Source organism: Nicotiana tomentosiformis, chromosome 1, assembly GCF_000390325.3.
Source record: "Nicotiana tomentosiformis chromosome 1, ASM39032v3, whole genome shotgun sequence".
Lineage (NCBI taxonomy): Eukaryota > Viridiplantae > Streptophyta > Magnoliopsida > Solanales > Solanaceae > Nicotiana > Nicotiana tomentosiformis.
In genome coordinates this window covers 30938132-30964833 of record NC_090812.1, presented here as the reverse complement: position 1 = coordinate 30964833, position 26702 = coordinate 30938132, and the positions used below count along the sequence as shown (strand labels likewise).

The 26702-nt window shown below is 36.6% G+C and overlaps 1 protein-coding gene and 1 long non-coding RNA gene across 2 annotated transcripts; one reads left to right on the top strand and one right to left on the bottom strand.

The window, feature by feature from the left end:
* The first annotated feature begins 1850 nt into the window (after nt 1–1850).
* LOC138905225 (uncharacterized) lies at nt 1851–2612 on the top strand. The gene has a single exon (XM_070193732.1). It carries the CDS (start codon nt 1851–1853, stop codon nt 2610–2612), a length of 762 nt encoding a protein of 253 aa, XP_070049833.1.
* Nucleotides 2613–17029: 14417 nt separating this feature from the next.
* Nucleotides 17030–20389, bottom strand: LOC104099299 (uncharacterized). The gene is made up of 3 exons (XR_011414010.1): nt 20138–20389; nt 17583–17828; nt 17030–17462 (listed from the first exon to the last, which is right to left on the bottom strand). It is a non-coding gene; the product is annotated as an uncharacterized lncRNA (long non-coding RNA).
* Nucleotides 20390–26702: the final 6313 nt, after the last annotated feature.

Below are 26702 nucleotides of genomic sequence, written 5' to 3'. Positions count from 1 at the left end.
ATTGTAAAGGACACAAATTTTCTGGCAAACTTACACTATATTATATAAAAAGCTCAATCCAATCTTATCTTCTTATTTCTTGATTTCTTTGTTGTTGTGTCCGAAAACTCTGTTCCCGAAATTGTTGCTTCTGTTGTTTCGTCCATATCCTAAGGCTAAGTATTGCGCAACTCTTCCATTATTTATTTATTCCATGATCAAATTAATTCACTTATCTAAAAACCATGCATAAACTCAATTGTATCATTTTACGGGTAAATAATTTGGCGCCCACCATGGGGCCTAGATAGCCATGTAATTAAATAGATCCTTGCCTTTTTTACTAACGTGTTTTGATTATTTTTGTCTTAGAAAAAATCATAAGAAATGGCAGATAACACTGTTAACAACATGCACAACCCCGAGATTCGAGGGGATCAACCTCATTCTGAGGACTCAATCAGCTACACCCATAATGAAGGGAGTGATGCTACACCAGTGCATGACAGAAAATATCCTCGACATGTCGGGAGGCCACTCTCCATGATGCTGATGAGGAGCATGTCGTCGACGCGGTAAGGGTCTTACAAGAGTAACAAGCGATCATTCTAGTCCACCTCATGCGACATGATAAAGTTACGACGGAGCTGAAGCAAGCGATGTCGGGAGCTTCAAATAATGCAAATAGACGAGATCTGATTCCTCCCGGGGTTTCTACGAATCAAACGACGCGGAGGATCGACAACAACACTCCAGGAGTGAAATTGGCTCCGATGGGGCAGGGGGAACAGATCTGGTATCAATAACGAGAATGATTCTTTTAAGAATTAAATTTCACAGTTCATGAGCGAAGTAAATGCCCGCATGGACCAGATCCCGGGCGCGCCACCAGTGCTGACAGGCCCGGACTCGAAAAAATATACTCAATTGTCGTACAAGCCAAGTGCGGCACTAGAGTTAATCCCGAAACAGTTTAAAATTCCTAAAATGCCAAAGTATGACGGAACTTCAGAACCCCAGGAGCATATTACCACCTACACAACAACGATAAAGGGGAATGATTTAGCTCCTCACGAAATTGAATCTATTCTGCTGAAGAAATTTGGAGAAACCCTCACGAGGGGGGCCTTGACATGGCATTTGCTATTACTCGAGCATCCATAGATTCCTTTGAAATGCTTGTGGATTCTTTCATCAAGGCTCATGCCGGGGTAAGAAAAGTACATGTCCTAAAGGCCGACAGATTCAGGATAGCGCAAGGAGAATCTGAGCTGCTACGAGAGTTTGTTACCCGATTCCAGAAGGAGAGAATGTTGCTCCCGACTGTCCCGGATGAATGGGCGATCGAGGCGTTCACCAAAGGATTGAATCCGAGGAGTTCAGATGCTTCCCAAAAATTGAAGGAAAGCCTACTCGAGTTTCAAGCAACGACCTAGGTGGACGTCCACAACCGGTATGAATCATAAATAAAGATTGAAGATGATCAGGTTGGTTTTCCATCGTCAACCAAATGACGAGAAAAGAACAAGGAAAAATCAAAGGATGATTATGACTCAGACAGGCGGACTTTGAGGGGTCGGTTTTGCCTTATGAACGAACCGAAGGCCACTGCAGAGGCTTCCGGACAGCAGACAAATTCACGATTGACAAGAGGACTGATCGCGATCGGAACAATCGATCACTGCATGATATAGAAGTGGTAGGATCGCGGGATCCTTCCTACCCTAAATTATCATAATACAACTTTAACGTCGGTATATTGGAATTGGTATCAGCCATGAGAAATATCAAAGAAGCACGGTTCCCAAGACCGGTGAGATATGATTCTAACCAGAGGGATCCCAACTTGTAGTGTGAATACCATGGGATGAATGGACGCCGGACAGGGGACTATCGACATCTCGGGGAAGAAGTGGAAACATTTACTGAAGAATGGTCACCTTAGAGAATTCTTGAGTGACCGGGCTAAGAACAATTATGGTCATAACCGAGACAACGCGGAACCCTTGAAAGTAGGAGAATATCCCCTGCGTCAAATAATCAACACGATCTTCGGAGGGAACAAGATTAACGAGGTCACCTTTTCAGCAGCAAAGAAGATGAAAGTATCAATAACGCATAGCAAAAGATTTCGGGAAGATGATATCACTTTTACGGAGGAGGACACATACAGATTGCTGCTACCACATAATGACGCACTGGTAATTTCTTTAAATGTGCTAGATTTTAAAATTAAACGTGTTCTAGTGGATCAAAGGAGTTTGGCTTATATCATACAATGGAGAGTACCGGAGAAAGCTAAACTCACCGGAAGAATTATACTGGCCACAAAGCTCTTGGCCGGATTCAACCTCGCAAGTGTGACAACTCGGGGAGAAATTTTACTACTCACAAATGTTGAAGAAGTAATGAAAATAACTATTTTCGAAGTGGTAGATGGTGATATGGGATACAACATCATTCTGGGAAGGCTATGGTTGCACGAGATGAAAGTTGTACCATCAGCATACCATCAATTGGTGGAATTTCCAACGCCCGAGGGAGTTAAGCAGATAAGGGGTGACCAGCCGGCGGTAAGGGAGATGAATGCAATTTCGGTCTCCAGTAGCAAAGGAAAGGGACATGTGGCATAGAAAGTTTTATGACTCTATTTTGATGCATATAAATGTTTTGGGCCGAATGCCCTGTTTTACTGAGATGCCTGAGTGACTTGAGAGGTTTATGACTGAGTGAGGCCGAGGGCCTGATTTGTGAGGATGAGTGTGGATCGGGGCTGCCCGCCTGCAGCATATTTATAACTGAGTGAGGCCGATGGCCTGATTTGTGAGGATGAGTGTGGATCGGGGCTGCCCGCCTGCAGCATATTTATGACTGAGTGAGGCCGAGGGCCTGATTTGTGAGGATGAGTGTGGATCGGGGTTGCCCGCCTGTAGCATACTTTATTATTATAGCACGTGAGTTGCCCGTGCAGATTATAGCGCTTGGGCTGAAGGAGCCCCTCCGGAGTCTGTACACACCCCCAGTGAGCGCAGGTACCTACTGAGTGCGAGTGCCGAGTGCCGAGTGCTGAGTGACTAGGAGGCATGAGTGATTGTGAGGTATGCCCGAGTGGCAAGAGTGATTGGGAGGTATGCCCGATTGGCAAGAGTGATTGTGAGGTATGCCCGAGTGGCATGAGTGACTGTGAGGTTTTGCCCGAGGGGCTGTATATGAGTGATGTTCTGCCCGAGGGGCTGTTTATGATCTTATCATTGAGTTGCATTGTATTGGCATACACACATGACATACATGCATAGAGATGTATTTCCTTGTGCTGTACTGCATCCCCTCATTCATGATTTTTCACACATTGTTGACAGATGGGCATAGTGATGCATTTGTTTTTACACGGGTTATCCGGAAGGAAAATGAAACATCTTATTTATTATTGATAAGATTTTGGGAGAAATTTATTGTTTTCAAACTATTCATATTTTTGGCAACTCCAGCAAATGATTTGTTTTTTTTTTCACTGATGTATTTGAAAGAAAGAACTACTATTTTTGAAATCATGATTTGGCTAGGTATTTTATTCCTGAGTTACTTTTGGCATTATTTGCTTTATGTTGTAATGGATTGTTGTGGACTATTGGTTTTGGACCCGACTTTGGTAGAAGCTCGTCACTACTTTCAACCTACAGCTAGGTTTGTTACTTACTCAGTACATGGGGTCAGTTGTACTGATACTACACTTCTGCACATTGCGTGCAGATGTTGGCTGATGTTGTTGCTGTGCTCAATGGTTGCAGGACTTGAAGTTGTACCTGCGTTCCTGTTGTAGCTGCCATTTGTTCAGGGTAGCCTTAGATTTATAAAAGCTCTGTTTATATATTATTCAAACAGACTATGTATTATTTCATTTCCGGTTTGTATATTCTATTCTTAGAGGCTCATAATTTGTACTACCAGTTCTTGAAAAATGTATAAGGTTAAGATAATTATTTACTTAAATTTCTTTAATAATTGTTATTGTAATTGGATAGTTGAAAGTTGGCTTACCTAGCGGGTTGGATTAGGTGCCATCACGACTAGTTGGATTTTGGGTCGTGACAAGGTGGTATCAGAGCTCTAGGTTCATAGGTTCTACAAGTTATGAGCAAGTGTCTAGTAGAGTCTTACGGATCGGTACAATGACGTCCATACTTATCTTCGAGAGGATACAGGGCATTTAGGATATATACTTCCCATTTTTCTTTCCTTATCGTGCGAGATTGATTCAGCTTGAGATATAAACTCTTGAATCCCTTCCACGTATTCGTATGCACATATGAGTGCTCAGTATCAGCTGTGAATTGCCGGATTGTGATTCTATGAACGAGGTTCGAGGTGAGTATTCTCTGTTTTGGTGATGGGCTAGTCTGGAGGACTTGAGGCCAGGTTTAGACCACAGCTTAGGCTTGGTAGCTTCAGTTATAATCGGTACATTTGGATTCATATGTCCGATAATGACCCTACAGTAGAATTTGTGGCTCGATGAGCAGTGGAATGGCAGTATGATGGGTATGATGTGACCGCGGGATGTGTTAAGACGATTTGAATGTAACGAGAAGTGTTTCCTTGAAATGTAAAGAAATGGCCATGGGATGCTTGATTTTCGTTTTAATGTGACGCACAGTCTCGAGTATGAATGTTTTGAAGGATCTTTTATATTGTTAAATTTTGGGGTAAATTAAATTCTTATGTCTGGGTAATGAGTTTGGATGCAGATTGACTAAGTGATTGCATAGTAATTGTGACTGCGAAAAGATATAACAAGATACTAGATTGAGGCTAAGCAGGTGGATTATCCCCTGCGGAGTAATCTATGTAGGAGTATTTCTTATGATGTGAGTGAGGAGTTTTTTTTTTTGCCGACGGGGTGTATGGGTGGAGATTTGAATTTGAATTTGGCTGATAAAGTTGACTCGAGTGTTAAGAGAATAAATGCGAGCTTAGTGGATGATTGAGGTATTTTATGGTTGGCGTTGTATGAGCTTGAGAATGATTTTTCGTTGAACCGACTGCGGTATTATGACAGTAATAGAGTATGGACATTGCGAGTTATCTAGTGTTTAAATTTATGGCTTTGAGCCAAGTGGGGGAGTCTGCTATTGACAATTCGATTTCAAGGTTAGGTGTTAAATTTTAATTTTGGTCTGAGGCATACTTGTGGGTTAGCTATGACTTGCAGAAGTTGAGATCGAGGATGACTCGAATAAGGAAATTTTTGGTTAAGGATTAAATTTCACGTATGAGTAAATAAAATTCGCGGGATGAGTGAGTTGTTATTGGTGAATGATGTAGTGCGCACAGAGTATGAATTTGATATGTGGTGTTAAAGTAGAGTTACTTCTTTGAGTGTTGTGGTGCTAATGGGGCACGCGTCTTTTGGCCTATTTTGGCGGTGCAATTAGATTTGAGCAAAGTGGGTGACTCCCGAGGAGATTTCAGTGGGTTTGAGAATTATATATAGAAATTGAGAATGTTTCCGTACTTGTGTAAGGATTCTACATTTTTGTGTAAGGAAGGTAAGAAGAACAATTTCAAATTCACATAATATATTCTCAGAGTGAGTGTTGTAGTTGTGGTATTTTTGAAGGTGCTTAAGAAGAATACAGTTGCTTATGGGCCGTAGAGCGTTGTGGTTCTATGCTAATATTTGTGGGTTAAGTTGTGGTTAAAGATCATGGTATTTTAGCAAAAAGAAGTATCAATCTGAAGACAAATTCGGAAGGAACTTGGAGAAATAGGACAGCTTGGTAGTAGGTTGGATCAGTATGGTAATGGATATGATCGGTTCTTTGAGTGCTTATGATGTTGAGGTTTTCTACAGGTGCTTTGTGGCAATACACCTGGACTTGGCGACCTACGTGGCTTGGTCGAGTTAGAGGAATTTAGTTTTAATGGCTTGATTATGTGCAAATGGATTCCAAAGTATTCTTGATGGTTTCTACCAGCGTAAAGAACGTGTTATGTATTGTGATTTCCTCCTGAAAAGAAGCAAGAGAAAGGTTTCTAACTAAAATGGTATGTAAATTATTGGTGACTCAAAGTTGATAATAAGATTCTTGTGCTTTTCACATAATGGCAATATAGATGTTACGTGTTGTACAAAAGCTAGATTTTCATGTACAAGGTGGAAGTACAGTCTTGAAGAGAAGGTAACGAATGTTGGACAACATGGACGGTTTCAAATAACTAGATAAATACTATTACTACTTGGTGTTGTATGAGAAAAGTGCGGATTTCAGAAGGCGCATTGTATTTTTTACTTACGGAGGTATAAATTAGTATTGCGGTACTCACATGGTTGATAGACTGCTGATATTCAAATTTTATCAATTGGCACGGAAGAACTTTTAAAGTATTTCTCGTGGGATGATCGTGTATGAGAGAGTTATTAGGCATTCGGGCGGTGGAGATGGAATCAAATATGGTGATTCGCGTGTTCTATGGATTTGGAGATTGGGAGTTCTCAGGAGCGGATTGTTTCATGGTTGTGGACTATGAAGTTGTGGCCGGAGCTAGCCATATGATAGAATGTGTTATGATTCAGTCATTATGGATTTTCGGAAGAATTTTTATCTATTTGTGGGTAACCCGAGTTGATTTGGGGGTCCATAGGTAGGCCCAATTAAGATGTGTATTCTACACCGAGCCGGAATAGTTGGCTCCATACTGCTATTATTGAGGGATGTATCATTTGGTTGATTATGAACTTATTCGTGTTCTCAAGTGATCTGTGAGTTATTCCTTTATGCTACGAGGATTTGTGATTCATTGGTTATGCGCACAGATGGTGCGGTTCTATTTGAGCTTTATAGCAAAATTTGAGTGTGATGAGTAATTGGGTATTGCATGATCGATAGCATAATGGTTATGTCCTTTAAGGTTTTTGTGTGGTATTTTTGTCATTTGCCTCTCCGTCATTATTAAATTGGAGCAGGGTGGCTCAGAGTATATAATATGAACCTCGTGTTAGAATTGGGTGATGGTTCTACGGTGTATGATGTATTTTCAGCGTTTCGTTGTGGAAGTACTTGTTAATCTGGCGGGACAGTTCTCTTATTTGAGTCATTTTTCATGACTGGGTACATTTGAATTGTTGTTATTAGTGTACGGATGGCACGAGTTGTGGCTCCGAGTTATATTGGTGCGGTATGTCTGTGGAGTAGTTATGTTTAGTAATATAAGGTCATTGGACCTGGAATGGGTACTATCAGGTTTAATTTCGGTATATTCACGAGTATAATATTAAAAGTCGGCTTAGAAAGTGATTATGGTTCCGGTTGGGGTAAGAGACCTCCATGACTTGTTGGTCTGATAAAGGGTTATATGATTCTGCGTGTTTCTTTTATTATCAACAGTGTACGAAGGATTTGGGATGAGGTTTGGTTCGATATGGATTTAATACCAGTATGCGGTTGGTTTTGGAGTAGTCACTGTGATCAGGAATGGTGCTACGAGCATGCGAGTTGTGTAATATGCTGGGTGATTATATCCGTGGTTATAGTTATAGCTCGATGCAGCTTATTCGGACTTATACAGTGTATAAATGTAAGATTCGTGTCTTGAAAGAAATTTTAAAGGTTGGAAATTAAACTCCAAGGTTTATGGGCTGAGGTTAAATTAATGATTTTCAGTTGCATTGTATAGTCAAGCCTATGTGGGATAGGGTGACGTGGGTTCACCCCCGGGTACGTGTGTGGTAAGATGGAACAGTGATTTGATGGCTTGGAAACAAATCTTGGCACGTTCGAGGACGAACGTATGTTTAAGTGGGGGAGAATGTAACGACCCGGCTGGTCGTTTTGAGTATTACAACCCCGCTTCCCCCTTTACTTCTCAAATTGTACTTTATAGTTGTTGTGTGAATTGATGGGGTAATTGGTTCGGGTCTGGTGAGGTTTTGGAATGAATTGGAACACTTAGTTCCAAGGTTTAAAGCTTAAGTTAAAATAGTAACCGGATGTCGACTTATGTATAAACGACCTCGGAATTTAATTATGATGATTCCAATAGCTCTGTATGGTGATTTTGGACTGAGGAGCGTGTCCGAAAAATTATTTGGAGGTCCGTAGTAGAATAAGGCTTGAAATGCCAAAAGTTGAATTTTTGGAAAGTTTGACCGGGGAGTTGACTTTTTGATATCGAGGTCGGAATCCGATTCTGGAAATTGTAATAGCTCTGTTATGTCTTTTATGACTTTTGTGCAAAATTTGAGGTCAATCAGACGTGATTTGATGTGTTTCGACGCAAGTTGTAGAAACTAGAAATTTCAAAGTTCATTAGGCTTGAATTGGGGTGTAATTCATGGTTTTAGCATTGTTTGAGGTGATTTGAGGGTTCGACTAAGTCCGTATGATGTTTTAGGACTTGTTGGTATATTTGGTTGAGGTCCCGAGGGGCTCGGGTGAGTTTTGGATGGTTAACGGATCATTTTTGGCCTTGGTGAGATTGATGATATCTGTTGATGCATTTTTCGGATTTTCTCTTACGCGTTCGCGAGTGAGCCCTCGCGTTCGCGAAGAGGAATTTGTGGCAGGCAGGATTTACTCTCCGCATTCGCGAGGAGGTTTTGCGTTCGCGAAGAGAAGCTGGGTTACGCATCGCGTTCGCATATAGGGTATCGCGTTCGCGAAGGGAAACATAGTGGGCATGGACTTTTGCCTTTGCATTCGCGAAGGGAGAGCTCGCGTTCGCAAAGAAGGGCTCCGTAAAGCATTGCGTTCGCGAACAGTGTCTCGCGTTCGCGAAGAGCAAATGTTGGGTAGCACATTTTGTGCTTCGCGAACGCGAGGGACCTGTCGCGTTCGCGAAGAAGAGAGGTCTGGACAGAAAGTTTAAGTTCAGAAAATGGGACTTCGTCCCATTTTTATTTGGAGCTCGGATTGAGGCGATGTTTGAGAGATTTTCAGAGGAAATAACGGAGTATACCATTTGTGAAAACCCTCTTGGTTTAATTTGGAGATTTGAGGGTCGAGTTGATGTCGGATTTGAGTAAAATTTATATGGTTGGACTCGTGGTTGAATGGGTGTTAATATTTTGTAACTTTCGTCAGATTCCGAGATGTGGGCCCCACGGGTGATGGGGCGTAATTTTGGATTTATTGGAAATATTAGTATTTTGATATGGAATTAATTCCTATAAAATTTGTGGGCTGAATCAAATTAATTGTGACTAGATTCGAGCCGTTTGGAAGTTGATACACGCAGAGTGGAATTGCTGGAGCATTGCATAACTTGCTCGACATTGGATTTGGTTTGTTCGAGGTAAGTAACTCTTCTAATCTTGGAGTTAAGGGTATGAACCCTCAATATATGTATTTTGTGAATTATTGGTAGGTGACGCACATGCTAGGTGACAGGCATGTGGGCATGCAGTAAAGAAATTGTGACGTAATTGTTAATGTGAAATTTTATAGTTAAATAATCTTGACATTTTCCCTGCAGTTTTATGTGTTAAAGAAATTGAGCTGAAAGGCATATTAGAAATCATGTTGAGGCCATGTGCCAGTATTATTGGGACCCTCAGAGGTTATATTGCTGTGAATTATTGTGTTAAATTGAAAATTCATACTCAGTCATATTTATTTCATTGCATATCATAACTCAGTTTTATGACTCTATTTTGATGCATATAAATGTTTTGGGCTGAATGCCCTGTTTTACTGAGATACCCGAGTGGCTTGAGAGGTTTATGACTGAGTGAGGCCGAGCGCCTGATTTGTGAGGATGAGTTGTGATCGGGGCTGCCCGCCTGCAGCATATTTATAACTGAGTGAGGCCGAGGGCCTGATTTGTGAGGATGAGTGTGGATCGGGGCTACCCGCCTGCAGCATATTTATGACTGAGTGAGGCCAAGGGCCTGATTTGTGAGGATGAGTGTGGATCGGGGTTGCCCGCCTGCAGCATACTTTATTATTATAGCACGGGAGTTGTCCGTGCAGATTATAGTGCTTGGGCTGAAGGAGCCCCTCCGGAGTCTGTACACATCCCCAGTGAGCATAGGTACCTACTGAGTGCGAGTGCCGAGTGCTGAGTGACTGGGAGGCATGAGTGATTCTGAGGTATGTCCGACTGGCAAGAGTGATTGGGAGGTATGCTCGAGTGGCACGAGTGACTGTGAGGTTTTGCCCGAGGGGCTGTATATGAGTGATGTTCTGCCCGAGGGGCTGTTTATAATCTTATCATTGAGTTGCATTGTATTGGCATGCACACATGACATACATGCATAGATATGTATTTTCTCGTGCTGTACTGCATCCCATCATTCATGATTTTTCACACATTGTTGACAGATGGGCATAGTGATGCATTTATTTTTACACGGGTTATCCGGAATGAAAATGAAACATCTTATTTATTATTGACAAGATTTTGGAAGAAATTTATTGTTTTCAAACTATTCATATTTTTGGCAACTCTAGCAAACGATTTGTTTTTTTTTTTCACTGATGTATTTGAAAGAAAGAACTACTATTTTGAAATCATGATTTGGCTGGGTATTTTATCCCTGAGTTACTTCTGGCATTATTTGCTTTATGTTGTAATGGATTATTGTGGACTATTAGTTTTGGACCCGACCTTGGTGGAAGCTCGTCATTACTTTCAACCTACGGCTAGGTTTGTTACTTACTCAGTACATGGGGTCAGTTGTACTGATACTACACTTCTGCACATTGCGTGCAGATGTTGGCTGATGTTGTTGCTGTGCTCAATGGTTGCGGGACTTGAAGATGTACCTGCATTCCTGTTATAGTTGCTTTTTGTTCAGGGTAGCCTTAGATTTATAAAAGCTCTGTTTATGTATTATTCAAACCGACTATGTATTATTTCATTTCCGCTTTGTATATTCTATTCTTAGAAGCTCATGATTTGTACTACCAGTTCTTGGGGAATGTATAAGGTTAAGATAATTATTTACTTAAATTTCTTTAATAATTGTTATTGGAATTGGATAGTTGAAAGTTGACTTACCTAGCGGGTTGGGTTAGGTGTCATCACGACTAGTTGGATTTTGGGTCGTGACAATAAATATAGCTACTTCTTTCCAGTCGAGGAAAGTAAGAATTTGTTGCAACTTCTTATTGGGCGACAATCAGAAACTTTGTTTATATCCCCTCTTTTAAAGACAATCCGTTTGTTTTATAAAGATAAACTCAAGAATAATATTGTCGTAGGTGTGAAGTTCTTGGCCACCCTTAGTATCTACTAAAAGCAATAAGAAAGAATGGGTGCAATGTAATTTATCAGATAATGACTTCCACAGAAATAAAAATCCCCAATATACCTTCGAATTGCAATGGAATTGACCCAACCATAAGAAATTACTTCAATTTTACAGCAAAGGTTTCAGTAAAAATAATACTACCAAAAGTCTGAATAAGAAAGTGCAGGATATACTTGATGCATATAGAAAAACAATATGGAATGCACTGAACAAGCCAAAAAACAGAATCCGTAAGAGTAGACAACAAAAAATAGGAGTATTTCTGACAACAATGAGAAATAAGCATCAGAAAAAAGGAGAACAAACAATGACTAATAGATACACTCCTAGTCAGTATAATAAAAGGTACGTACTATCTGTATTAGGAATAGGATTATTACTATTTGATGGATCAGAAGATCAGCTTGCTCGAGTAGAAGCACCTGTAATTGTGATTTGTCTAGAGACATGTCCGCCTGGTGCCATTGATTAGTAGAATTCTACCAAACATACTATATAATTTTAATATATTCATTAGATGTAAAATCTATTAGTTTAACAAACCAAAAGTTAGAAATAACTAAAGAAAAATTCAAAAAGAACATAAATCATCAATCTGGAAAGCCTGATGCCCATTATTTCTTCTCCTAATATTTATTGAACTATTGAAGCATCTCTAGCCGACTTAAATAATTAGTATAACATACCAAAGATCAAATTTGAAGGCACATAAACTATGTTTTCAAAAACTTATACATGCAGCAAAGTTAAAAGAAGTTGTGTGTCTAACAAAGATTGAGCCTAGTGAAGAAATGTTTACTGATTTCAACAAAAATATAAATTACCCTATATAATGTTCACCTTAAAACACTTTGGTTCAGTTTATCTGAATTTAAAGTGCCATTATCCGATCAAACAAATTCCTAAGGGACACCAAGAAGCATGATTTGACTCAAACAGAAGCTTTAATACTATATTTCTACAATCCATCCACTCTTCCCTCAAAACCAGCCAGAAAAAGTCTATATATATATATATATATATATATATATATATATATATATATATATATATATATATATAGACTTTTTCTGGCTGGTTTTGAGGGAAGAGTGGATGGATTGTAGAAATATAGTATTAAAGCTTCTGTTTGAGTCAAATCATGCTATATATATATATACACACACACAAAATAGATGCCTACTCTGATAATCCCTAATATTTTCCCTTCAGTAGAGACATGCTTCACTAGTTGTATGCCACACACAAACTGTAAAAATACACACCATGCAAAATATAAATATACACAGTAAATTAAAAACTATAAATATATACAGTAAATTAGAGAGTTTCTGTTTCAAAATCTTCCAATTGATTTATTCTCGTCTAGATTGATCATATGAGATAAAATAAAGGCATATCAATGTCTATGCCACAAATAATTAATGAATTAATAATTCGATATATGATTGTGGTAAATTACAATCTATTGAATCTTATTCAAACATAGAGTAGGTGGAATGATACATACCTGTTCAGAAATTTTGCTTCACTTTGCAATGTATTTTTTCCAGTCATTTTTCTCATATATATATATATATAGTAGTTATCCTGAAATTCGTTTGGAGCCAAAAATCCCAAAATCTAGCGCCAAAAGATGGTTTCTTTCTCCATTTTACTGTCTTGTGGAATTCTATTTGGTGGGTATCGACGAGTTTGGTGGGTATGGACGAGGTTTGAGAGTTATCATGCCAAGGAAGAAGATTATCCCAAAAAATTAGGAATTGGAGGCGGACCCAAAATTTTTATGCGACGGGGTACATTATTCTGCTTAAGGGTGCCAACTGTTTTAAATTAACTATTTTCAAGGTATATACGTGTATATATATATATACAGAATTTCAGCCGAAGTTTACGGGGTCCGGTTACCCCTCACCGTTACACATGGATCCGCCTGGAGAAGTGACTTTATCCAAATTTTCTTCTAACCCTAACCTTTATCTCTCTCTCTCTCTCCCACTAATTCTAAAATATCAGCCGATATAATACTACAAATCTACAACCAACTTATGGGAAAAATAGTAAAAAGAAATTTTAACTTGTGAAAATAATACTAAAATGAAACTTTATTTTAGAACTTATCCCAATTTTGGATGATTTTATGTTATAAATAAATTATATGAAATATATACTACAATAATACAATATTCAGAAGAATTATTTCAAAAATTGATTTAACTATCTTGGCATAAAATAAAAAGTTAAACAAAGGGTGTTCACGAGAAATTGAACTAAACGGATCAAATCGGAGAAAAAAATCGACATTCTTTTTTTGATTTGATTTTGATTTTTTAGTTTTAAGAACATATAAAATTTAATTATTTGATTTTAAGCATAACTTAATCGAAAAATGCGAACCAGATTAATTATATAAATACCTATTTAAAAATTATAATTACATAAAATTTTACATTACACATTGATTTTTGCGCTCTTGGTTCGTAGCCTAAGTTTTGCACTTATGGTATAGTTTATATTCTATTTTGGTTTGTAGAATTAATTCCACGTTAAAAATAACTTTTTAAATTTAATTGAGTGCTTACATTATTCATCATTATTCAATCATCATCAAAATATCTTGAGAATTAACAACTTTTCTTAATAAGTTATTCAATATATATATATATATATATATATATATATATATATATATATATATATATATATATATATATATATATATATATATATATATATATATATATTAAATTACCAGGAAACACATGGTTTTCCCAATTAACACAAGGTTTTCTCACAGCGAAATCAGTAAAAAACTGGTGGAAAAATCGAGTTTTCACACCGCACTACCACTGAAACGGATCACCAGGAAAACGCTTGGTCGGAAATATCTTCCCAGAGAGGAGGTAAAAAATTTCCCACGATTTTTTCAGCGAATATTTAATAAGAAAAATAATGAAGTTTTCTACCAACAATTAGTGAGAAATATTATTAGTAATTTTTATTAATTTTAATACATTAGCCAGGGAAGTGATGGAAAAAATGCATGGGGATCTGAAAATAAAGTATAAACTTGCCCACTGACAACCGTGGGAAATATGCAAATTCTGAAAAATAAAGTATGAACTTTCCCACCGATATCCGTGTGAAACATGTAAATTCTGAAAATAAAAGTATGAACTTTTCCTTCGATATCAGTGGCGTAAATGCAAATTTTGAAAAACAAATATAAACTTTCCCACTGATATCAGTGGGAAATATGCAAGTTCTGTAACTAAAGTGACGAACCTTCCCACGGATTCAGTGGGAATGCCGTGGGAAATCTGGAAATTATTTTTGTGCACAATGCTGCTTTTTATACTGCACCACATGCCAAACAAAAAATACAACCACCAACAACCTAAATACAATTAAACATTCACACACAAAATTTAGCATATTCCGATCAATTTCATTAATTAACAACCAACCAAAATTGAAAATACTAGAAATCAATAATGCAACTAAACATTCAAATAAGAAATTCAGCATTCAATCTTATCCAATTGATACATAATATCCAACATCATAGTTCCAGCCAAAATCAGATTAATAAAAGAAACTACTACTTAGTCTTGTTAGAGCGCGATGGAGAACGTGGTAGAGGAAATACACCAGATGCTAAGAGGGAGTTTAGCTGGGCCTTGAGGCTTTCAACATCACCAGTGACACATGATTTTATCTTCTTTCACACTTTTGTATCTTTACTTCCTGATCACTTAAAAAAGCTGGAAACTTGTAAGCATATATTCCATGAAAACTGTTTGGAGAAATGGCTATTAATGCACAAGGATAGAAAAGCAACTTTTCCACTATCATAGAAAATAATGGAAGAGTATCGAAAACTAGAAGATGAAGGAAAAAGAGATTATAGCTTTGAGAAAGAGTGTGTTCTTCTCTTGCTATCTAGCTTGAATAGAGGGTATTGTCATTCTAGGTTTTTCCTTCCGTTGTAGATTTTCCAATTGATGATGCTTAAATAATAGAGTATTTTGTGTCATCAAAACTAAATAGGTCAAACACAGTCAAGATTGAGAGGTAACACCAGGAATTTTTGTTGATTTACTTGAACAGAAGAGAATAATGAAATAAAGCTAGTGTTTAAAACTATTACACGTAATGCAGAATTTTCAATACATCAAGATTAATAAAAACTATGGAGTTGTAACCTAAAATCAATAGAAATCTACTAAAATATCAATACTACGTGACAATTCTGCAATCAAAGCAATTAATTCTAATCAAAGCAGGTAGAAGTGAAACTGGAAATTAAGAAATGTAATCGTAATGAGAACAACTGCATATTCAATGAATATAAGGACCTAAGAATCCCTAAAAGGCCAATTTTCCATAATTAAGTCTGGGCACGTACTCGTCACCTCGCGTACACGGACTACAATTAGCATAGAAGACTCAAATCCTAAGGGGTAGTTCCCCCACACGAAGTTAGGCAGGATACTTACCTCAAAGAAGATATACTGATACTCAAAAATAAACTTCTCGGGTGAAATGACCTTCGGACGGCTAAAATCTAATCAAAATAACTTCAAAGCACAAATAAAACTCATAAGAAACTATTCAGGATCATAAAGCCTCAATCTTTAACAAAATCTAAAAATCGGTCCAAAAGTCGATCCTAGGGCCCGCACCTCGGAACCCGATAAATTTTATAAAACCCGAATACTCATTCCAATATGAGTTCAACCATACTAAAATTATCAAATTTCGATACCATTTCGTCCCTCAAATCATGATTTTTCATTTTGAAAATTTTCTTCAAAAATTACCATTTTTCTCAACTCAAAACATAAATTAAATGATAAAAATAAAGATAAAATCATGAAATATATAAAATTCTAGGTGAGTAATACTTATCCAATCGATTTGCTTGAAAACGCCACAAAGAATCGCTCAAAACCGAGATCTACAAGTCAAAATGTGATAAAAATGGCCTAACCCTCGATTTGGAAATCTTATACTCTGCCCAGATCTGAAAGCATCGCGAACGCGGAGAAAGGGGCGCGTTCGCGAAGAAGAAAAATTAAGGCTGCCAGGAAGTGCTTCGCGAATGCGAAGACACGCTCGCGAACACGAAGAAGAAGAGACAGAAACCTATGCAAACGCGTAGGGAAACACGCGAATGCGAAGAGTAATGACCTCCAGTGCTCAGAGCCTGGTTTCTACTACGCGAACGCGGAATAGAGGACGCGAACGCGATGAAGGAAATGTGCAGGGCTACACGATCACGAGGAGTACTACGTGAACACGAAGAAGGAAATTGAGGCGGTCAGAAGAGACACTTCGCGAACGCGAAAGGAGCTTCGCGATCACGAAGAAGGACATCAGACACCAGAACCAACAGTTCAAAAATAGGAAAAAATGACCCGTAGCCCATTCGAAACTCACCCGAGGCCTCCGGGACCCCGTCTAAATATACCAACAAGTTCCATAACCTAACACGGACTCGCTCGAGGTCTGAAATCACATCAAACAATGCTGAAAATATAAATCGCACCACGAATCAAACTTATGAACTTTCAAAACTTGCAACTTCTAGAACTCGCGCCGAAACCTATCAAACCAACCCAGAATAACGTCAAATTTTGCAGGCAAGTCCCAAATAATATAACTGAGCTATTTCAACTCTCAGAATCGCATTCTGACCCTGATATCAAGAAGTCCACGTCTGGTCCAAATTTCAAAAAATTTGACTTTTACATTTCAAGCCTAAATCAGCTACAGACTTCAAATTCACAATTCAGACATGCTCCTAAGTCCAAAATCTCCCAACGGAGCTAAGGGAACTCCATTCCGGAGTCGTCTCCACACAGTTTTAACTACGATCAAAATCCTAAGACTTAAGCTTTCGTTTTAGGGACCAAGTGTCCCAAATCACTCCAAATCATCCGGTAATTGAATTCAACCACGCACGCAAGTCAATACACATAACATGAAGCTTATCAGGGGCTTATGCCGTCGGACATGACTTAAATTCTTAAAATGACCGGCCGGGTGGTTACACTATTCTAATTTTTCGGGGTCAACTCTGGCACTTCAATTTTACGAGCCTCTTCCTCGGAGCTTGCACATTCAAATAGTTTTTTAATTTGTAGCGCCATTGTCGGCTTCTATTTTTCAGAATATCCTCACAGCTATCTTTGGTGTAATGCTCGTCCAAGTTAATTTCAAACTTCTCCTGCAAAATGAGAAGTTTTGAAGACACTCACAAAACAATCAAAATTCCCTTTGCTTGTAAAAGATTGAAAACTAACATATTTACAATGTAATAAAATGTACCAAAATATAGAATCCTTACATGGCATCTAATTAATGTTGCATCCTTATCCTCTCTTGTGAGTTCCTTCCACTTGTTTGGAAGCGAAAGAAAGTTGGGAGCAATAATTCCTAACTCATTTGATAGCTTTGCTGATGGAATTGCCTCAACTGGCCTTCCTTTACCAACTGGGATGTCTATAACCATCTTTCTTCCTATAGACTTCTTCATTTTCTCAAGACCTTTTCCCATTGTCCTTCCAACCTTTCCTGATTCTAGTTGAATCATCTGATTTTAAAAAGTAAAAGTCAGTTAAAAATACTTGCTAAAATTCAAAAATGGTAACCATGTATATATATTAGTAATTAATTGCTATGCTACAAATGAAAACTCTATTGTTACAAGTTTAACACAAATGAATGTTTCAAATGTTAATATATTTGGTTCTAACTTGAACACAAAAGAATCCTAGATGCTGGAATATAAAGATAATTACTTCTTTCCAATCGAGGAAAGTAAGAATTTTTTGCAACTTCTTATTGGGCGACAATCAGAAACTTTATTTATATCCCCTCTTTTAAAGACAATCCGTTTGTTTTATAAAGATAAACTCAAGAATAATATTGCAGTAGGTGTGAAGTTCTTGGCCACCCTTAGTATCTACTAAAACCAATAAGAAAGAATGGATGCAATGTAATTTATCAGATAATGACTTCCACAGAAATAAAAATCCCCAATATACCTTCGAATTGCAATGGAATTGACCCAACCATAAGAAATTACTTCAATTTTACAGCAAAGGTTTCAGTAAAAATAATACTACCAAAAGTCTAAATAAGAAAGTGCAGGATATACTTGATGCATATAGAAAAATAATATGGAATGCACTGAACAAGCCAAAAAACAGGATCCATAAGAGTAAACAACAAAAAATAGGAGTATTCTGACAACAATGAGCAATAAGCATCACAAAAAAGGAGAACAAACAATAACAAATAGATACACTCCTAGTCAATATAATAAAAGGTACGTATTATCTGTATTAGTAATAGGATTATTACTATTTGATGGATCAGAAGATCAGCTTGCTCGAGTAGAAGCACCTGTAATTGTGATTTGTCTAGAGACATGTCCGCCTGGTGCCATTGATTAGTAGAATTCTACCAAACATACTATATAATTTTAGTATATTCATTAGATGTAAAATCTATTAGTTTAACAAACCAAAAGTTAGAAATAACTAAAGAAAAATTCAAAAAGAACATAAATCATCAATCTGGAAAGCCTGATGCCCATTATTTCTTCTCCTAATATTTATTGAACTATTGAAGCATCACTAGCCGACTTAAGTAATTAGTATAACATACCAAAGATCTATTTATGCAGGAAATTTTCAAATTTGAAGGCACATAAACTATGTTTTCAAAAACTTATACATGCAGCAAAGTTAAAAGAAGTTGTGTGTCTAACAAAGATTGAGCCTAGTGAAGAAATGTTTACTGATTTCAACAAAAATATAAATTACCCTATATAATGTTCACCTTAAAACACTTTGGTTCAGTTTATCTGAATTTAAAGTGCCATTATCCGATCAAACAAATTCCTAAGGGACACCAAGAAGCATGATTTAACTCAAACAGAAGCTTTAATACTATATTTCCACAATCCATCCACTCTTCCCTCAAAACCAGCCAGAAAAGTCTATATATATATATATATATATATATATATATATATATATATATATATATATATATATATATATATATATATACCCTACATAATGTTCACCTTAAAACACTTTGGTTCAGTTCAACTGAATTTAAAGTGCCATTATCCGATCAAACAAATTCCTAAGGGACACCAAGAAGCATGATTTAACTCAAACAGAAGCTTTAATACTATATTTCCACAATCCATCCACTCTTCCCTCAAAACCAGCCAGAAAAGTCTCTCTCTCTCTCTCTCTCTATATATATATATATATATATATATATATATATATATTACCCTACATAATGTTCACCTTAAAACACTTTGGTTCAGTTCAACTGAATTTAAAGTGCCATTATCCGATCAAACAAATTCCTAAGGGACACCAAGAAGCATGATTTGACTCAAACAGAAGCTTTAATACTATATTTCCACAATCCATCCACTCTTCCCTCAAAATCAGCCAGAAAAAGTCAATATATATATATATATATATATATATATATATATATATATATATATATATATATATATATATATACAAAATAGATGCCTACTCTGATAATTCCTAATATTTTTCCTTCAGTAGAGACATGCTTCACTAGTTGTATGCCACACACAAACTATAAAAATACACACCATGCAAAATATAAATATACACAGTAAATTAAAAACTATAAATATATACAGTAAATTAGAGAGTTTCTGTTTCAAAATCTTCCAATTGATTTATTCTCGTCTAGATTGATCATATGAGATAAAATAAAGGCATATCAATGTCTATGCCACAAATAATTAATGAATTAATAATTCGATATATGATTGTGGTAAATTACAATCTATTGAATCTTATTCAAACATAGAGTAGGTGGAATGATACATACCTGTTCAGAAATTTTGCTTCACTTTGCAATGTATTTTTTCCAGTCATTTTTCTCATATATATATATATATATAGTAGTTATCCTGAAATTCGTTTGGAGCCAAAAATCCCAAAATCTAGCGCCAAAAGATGGTTTCTTTCTCCATTTTACTGTCTTGTGGAATTCTATTTGGTGGGTATCGACGAGTTTGGTGGGTATGGACGAGGTTTGAGAGTTATCATGCCAAGGAAGAAGATTATCCCAAAAAATTAGGAATTGGAGGCGGACCCAAAATTTTTATGCGACGGGGTACATTATTCTGCTTAAGGGTGCCAACTGTTTTAAATTAACTATTTTCAAGGTATATACGTGTATATATATATATACAGAATTTCAGCCGAAGTTTACGGGGTCCGGTTACCCCTCACCGTTACACATGGATCCGCCTGGAGAAGTGACTTTATCCAAATTTTCTTCTAACCCTAACCTTTATCTCTCTCTCTCTCTCCCACTAATTCTAAAATATCAGCCGATATAATACTACAAATCTACAACCAACTTATGGGAAAAATAGTAAAAAGAAATTTTAACTTGTGAAAATAATACTAAAATGAAACTTTATTTTAGAACTTATCCCAATTTTGGATGATTTTATGTTATAAATAAATTATATGAAATATATACTACAATAATACAATATTCAAAAGAATTATTTCAAAAATTGATTTAACTATCTTGGCATAAAATAAAAAGTTAAACAAAGGGTATTCAAGAGAAATTGAACTAAACGGAAAACGGATCAAATCGGAGAAAACAATCGACATTCTTTTTTTGATTTGATTTTGATTTTTTAGTTTTAAGAACATATAAAATTTAATTATTTGATTTTAAGCAAAACTTAATCGAAAAATGCGAACCAGATTAATTATATAAATACCTATTTAAAAATTATAATTACATAAAATTTTACATTACACATTGATTTTTGCGCTCTTGGTTCGTAGCCTAAGTTTTGCACTTATAGTATAGTTTATATTCTATTTTGGTTTGTAGAATTAATTCCACGTTAAAAATAACTTTTGAAATTTAATTGAGTGCTTACATTATTCATCATTATTCAATCATCATCAAAATATCTTGAGAATTAACTACTTTTCTTAATAAGTAATTCAATATATATATATATATATATATATATATATATATATATATATATATATATATTAAATTACCAGGAAACACATGGTTTTCCCAATTAACACATGGTTTTCTCACGGCGAAATCAGTAAAAAACTGGTGGGAAAATCGAGTTTTCACATTGCACTACCACTGAAACGGATCACCAGGAAAACGCTTGGTCGGAAATATCTTCCCAGAGAGGAGGTAAAAAATTTTCCACGATTTTTTCAGCGAATATTTAATAGGAAAAATAATGAAGTTTCCTACCAACAATCAGTGGGAAATATTTTTAGTAATTTTTATTAATTTTAATACATTAGCCAGGGAAGTGATGGGAAAAATGCATGGGGATCTGAAAATAAAGTATGAACTTGCCCACTGACAACCGTGGGAAATATGCAAATTCTGAAAAATAAAGTATGAACTTTCCCACCGATATCCGTGTGAAACATGTAAATTCTGAAAATAAAAGTATGAACTTTCTCTTCGATATCAGTGGTGTAAATACAAATTTTGAAAAACAAATATGAACTTTCCCACCGATATCAGTGGAAAATATGCAACTTCTGTAACTAAAGTGACGAACCTTCCCACGGATTCAGTGGGAATGCCGTGGGAAATCTGGAAATTATTTTTGTGCACAATGCTGCTTTTTATACTGCACCACATGCCAAACAAAAAATACAACCACCAACAACCTAAATACAATTAAACATTCACACACAAAATTTAGCATATTCCGATCCATTTCATTAATTAACAACCAACCAAAATTGAAAATACTAGAAATCAATAATGCAACTAAATATTCAAATAAGAAATTTAGCATTCAATCTTATCCAATTGATACATAATATCCAACATCATAGTCCCAGCCAAAATCAGATTAATAAAAGAAACTACTACTTAGTCTTGTTAGAGCGCGATGGAGAACATGGTAGAGGAAATGCACCAGATGCTAAGAGGGAGTTTAGCTGGGCCTTGAGGCTTTCAACATCACCAGTGACACCTGATTTTATTTTCTTTCACACTTTTGTATCTTCACTTCCTGGTCACTTAAAAAAGCTGGAAACTTGTAAGCATATATTCCATGAAAACTGTTTGGAGAAATGGCTATTAATGCACAAGGATAGAAAAGCAACTTTTCCACTATCATAGAAAATAATGGAAGAGTAACGAAAACTAGAAGATGAAGGAAAAAGAGATTATAGCTTTGAGAAAGAGTGTGTTTTTCTCTTGCTATCTAGCTTGAATAGAGGGTATTATCATTCTAGGTTTTCCCTTCCGTTGTAGATTTTCCAATTGATGATGCTTAAATAACAGAGTATTTTGTGTCATCAAAACTAAATAGGTCAAACACAGTCAAGATTGAGAGGTAACACCAGGAATTTTTGTTGATTTACTTGAATAGAAGAGAATAATGAAATAAAGCTAGTGTTTAAAACTATTACACGTAGTGTAGAATTTTCAATACATCAAGATTAATAAAAACTATGGAGTTGTAACCTAAAATCAATAGAAATCTACTAAAATATCAATACTACATGACAATTCTGCAATCAAAGTAATTAATTCTAATCAAAACAGGTAGAAGTGAAACTGGAAATTAAGAAATGTAATCGTAATGAGAACAACTGCATATTCAATGAATATAAGGACCTAAGAATCCCTAAAAGGCCAATTTTCCATAATTAAGTCTGGGCACGTACTCGTCACCTCGCGTACACGGACTACAATTAGCATAGAAGACTCAAATCCTAAGGGGTAGTTCCCCCACACGAAGTTAGGCAGGATATTTACCTCAAAAAAGACATACTGATACTCAAAAATAAACTTCTCGGGTAAAATGATCTTCAGACGGCTAAAATCTAATCAAAATAACTTCAAAGCACAAATAAAACTCATAAGAAACTATTCAGGATCATAAAGCCTCAATCTTTAACAAAATCTAAAAGTCGGCCCAAAAGTCGATCCTCGGGCCCGCACCTTGAAACCCGACAAATTTTATAAAACCCGAATACTCATTCCAATATGAGTTCAAGCATACTAAAATTATCAAATTTCGATACCATTTCGTCCCTCAAATCATAATTTTTCATTTTGAAAATTTACTTCAAAAATCACCATTTTCCTCAACTCAAAACACAAATTAAATGATAAAAATAAAGATAAAATCATGAAATATATAAAATTCTAGGTAAGGAACACTTATCCAATCGATTTGCTTGAAAACGCCACAAAGAATAGCTCAAAACCGAGATCTACAAGTCAAAATGTGATAAAAATAGCCTAACCCTCGATTTGGAAATCTTATACTCTGCCCAGATCTGAAAGCATCGCGAACGTGGAGAAAGGGACGCGTTCGTGAAGAAAAAAAATTAAGGCTGCCAGGAAGTGCTTCGCGAATGCGAAGACATGCTCGCGGACACGGAGAAGAAGAGACAGAAACCTATGCAAACGCGTAGGGAAACACGCGAATGCGAAGAGTAACGACCTCCAGTGCTTAGAGCCTGGTTTCTACTACGCGAACGCGGAATGGAGGACGCGAACGCGATGAAGGAAATGTGCAGGGCTACACGATCACGAGGAGTACTACGTGAACACGAAGAAGGAAATTGAGGCGGTCAGAAGAGACACTTCGCGAACGCGAAAGGAGCTTCGCGATCGCGAAGAAGGACATCAGACACCAGAACCAACAGTTCAAAAATAGGGAAAAATGACCCGTAGCCCATTCGAAACTCACCCGAGGCCTCCGGGACCCCGTCTAAACATACCAACAAGTTCCATAACCTAACACGGACTCGCTCGAGGTCTGAAATCACATCAAACAATGCTGAAAATATAAATCGCACCACGAATCAAACTTATGAACTTTCAAAACTTGCAACTTCTAGAACTCGCGCCGAAACCTATCAAACCAACCCAGAATAACGTCAAATTTTGCAGGCAAGTACCAAATAACATAACTGAGCTGTTCCAACTCCTAGAATCATATTCTGACCCTGATATCAAGAAGTCCATTTCCGGTCCAAATTTCCAAAAATTTGACTTTTACATTTCAAACCTAAATCAGCTACAGACTTCAAATTCACAATTCGGACATGCTCCTAAGTCCAAAATCACCCAACAGAGCTAACGGAACTCCATTCCGGAGTCGTCTCCACACAGTTTTGACTACGATCAAAATCCTAAGACTTAAGCTTTCGTTTTAGGGATCAAGTATCCCAAATCACTCCAAATTCTCCGGTAATTGAATTCAACCACGCACGCAAGTCAATACACATAACACGAAACTGTTCAGGGGCTTATGCCACCGGACATGACTTAAATTCTCAAAACGACCGGCCGGGTGATTACACTATTTTAATTTTTCGGGGTCAATTCTGGCACTTCAATTTTACGAGCCTCTTCCTCGGAGCTTGCACATTCAAATAGCTTTTTTAATTTGTAGCGCCATTGTCGGCTTCTATTTTTCAGAATATCCTCACAGCTATCTTTGGTGTAATGCTCGTCCAAGTTAATTTCAAACTTCTCCGGCAAAATGAGAAGTTTTGAAGACACTCACAAAACAATCAAAATTCCCTTTGCTTGTAAAAGATTGAAAACTAACATATTTGCAATGTAATAAAATGTACCAAAATATAGAATCCTTACATGGCATCTAATTAATGTTGCATCCTTATCCTCTCTTGTGAGTTCCTTCCACTTGTTTGGAAGCGAAAGAAAGTTGGGAGCAATAATTCCTAACTCATTTGATAGCTTTGCTGATGGAATTGCCTCAACTGGCCTTCCTTTACCAACCGGGATGTCTATAACCAACTTTCTTCCTATAGACTTCTTCATTTTCTCAAGACCTTTTCCCATTGTCCTTCCACGACCTTTCCTGATTCTAGTTGAATCATCTGATTTTAAAAAGTAAAAGTCAGTTAAAAATACTTGCTAAAATTCAAAAATGGTAACCATATATATATATATTAGTAATTAATTGCTATGCTACAAATGAAAACTCTATTGTTACAAGTTTAACACAAATGAATGTTTCAAATGTTAATATATTTAGTTCTAACTTGAACACAAAAGAATCCTAGATGCTGGAATATAAAGATAACTACTTCTTTCCAATCGAGGAAAGTAAGAATTTGTTGCAACTTCTTATTGGGCGACAATCAGAAACTTTGTTTATATCCCCTCTTTTAAAGACAATCCGTTTGTTTTATAAAGATAAACTCAAGAATAATATTGCAGTAGGTGTGAAGTTCTTGGCCACCCTTAGTATCTACTAAAACCAATAAGAAAGAATGGGTGCAATGTAATTTATCAGATAATGACTTCCACAGAAATAAAAATCCCCAATATACCTTCGAATTGCAATGGAATTGACCCAACCATAAGAAATTACTTCAATTTTACAGCAAAGGTTTCAGTAAAAATAATACTACCAAAAGTCTAAATAAGAAAGTGCAGGATATACTTGATGCATATAGAAAAACAATATGGAATGCACTGAACAAGCCAAAAAACAGGATCCATAAGAGTAAACAACAAAAAATAGGAGTATTCTGACAACAATGACCAATAAGCATCAGAAAAAAGGAGAACAAACAATAACTAATAGATACACTCCTAGTCAATATAATAAAAGTTACGTATTATCTGTATTAGTAATAGGATTATTACTATTTGATGGATCAGATGATCAGCTTGCTTGAGTAGAAGCACCTGTAATTGTGGTTTGTCTAGAGACACGTCCGCCTGGTGCCATTGATTTGTAGAATTCTACCAAACATACTATATAATTTTAGTATATTCATTAGATGTAAAATCTGTTAGTTTAACAAACAAAAAGTTAGAAATAACTAAAGAAAAATTCAAAAAGAACATAAATCATCAATCTGGAAAGCCTGATTCCCATTATTTCTTCTCCTAATATTTATTGAACTATTGAAGCATCACTAGCCGACTTAAGTAATTAGTATAACATACCAAAGATCTATTTATGCAGGAAATTTTCAAATTTGAAGGCACGTAAACTATGTTTTCAAAAACTTATACATGCAGCAAAGTTAAAAGAAGTTGTGTGTCTAACAAAGATTGAGCCTAGTGAAGAAATGTTTACTGGTTTCAACAAAAATATAAATTACCCTACATAATGTTCACCTTAAAACACTTTGGTTCAGTTCATCTGAATTTGGACTTAAGGAAATGCTGGAACTGCTGCTTACTGGTGTGATCGCACCTGCGAAGATTTTGATCGCAGGTGCGAAGCTACATGTGCGTGACATAAGCCGCAGAAGTGGCCAAGAGTGGGACTGGGCAGTGCTCGCAGGTGCGAGGAATTTGCCGCATCTGCGAGGCCGCAGGTGCGAAGGGGAATGCGCATCTGCGAAGCCCGCAGATGCGAGAATAT

Coding starts and splice junctions, on each gene's coding strand:
- LOC138905225 (XM_070193732.1), top strand. CDS start 1,851: ATGGACGCCGGACAGGGGACTATCGACATCTCGGGGAAGAAGTGGAAA.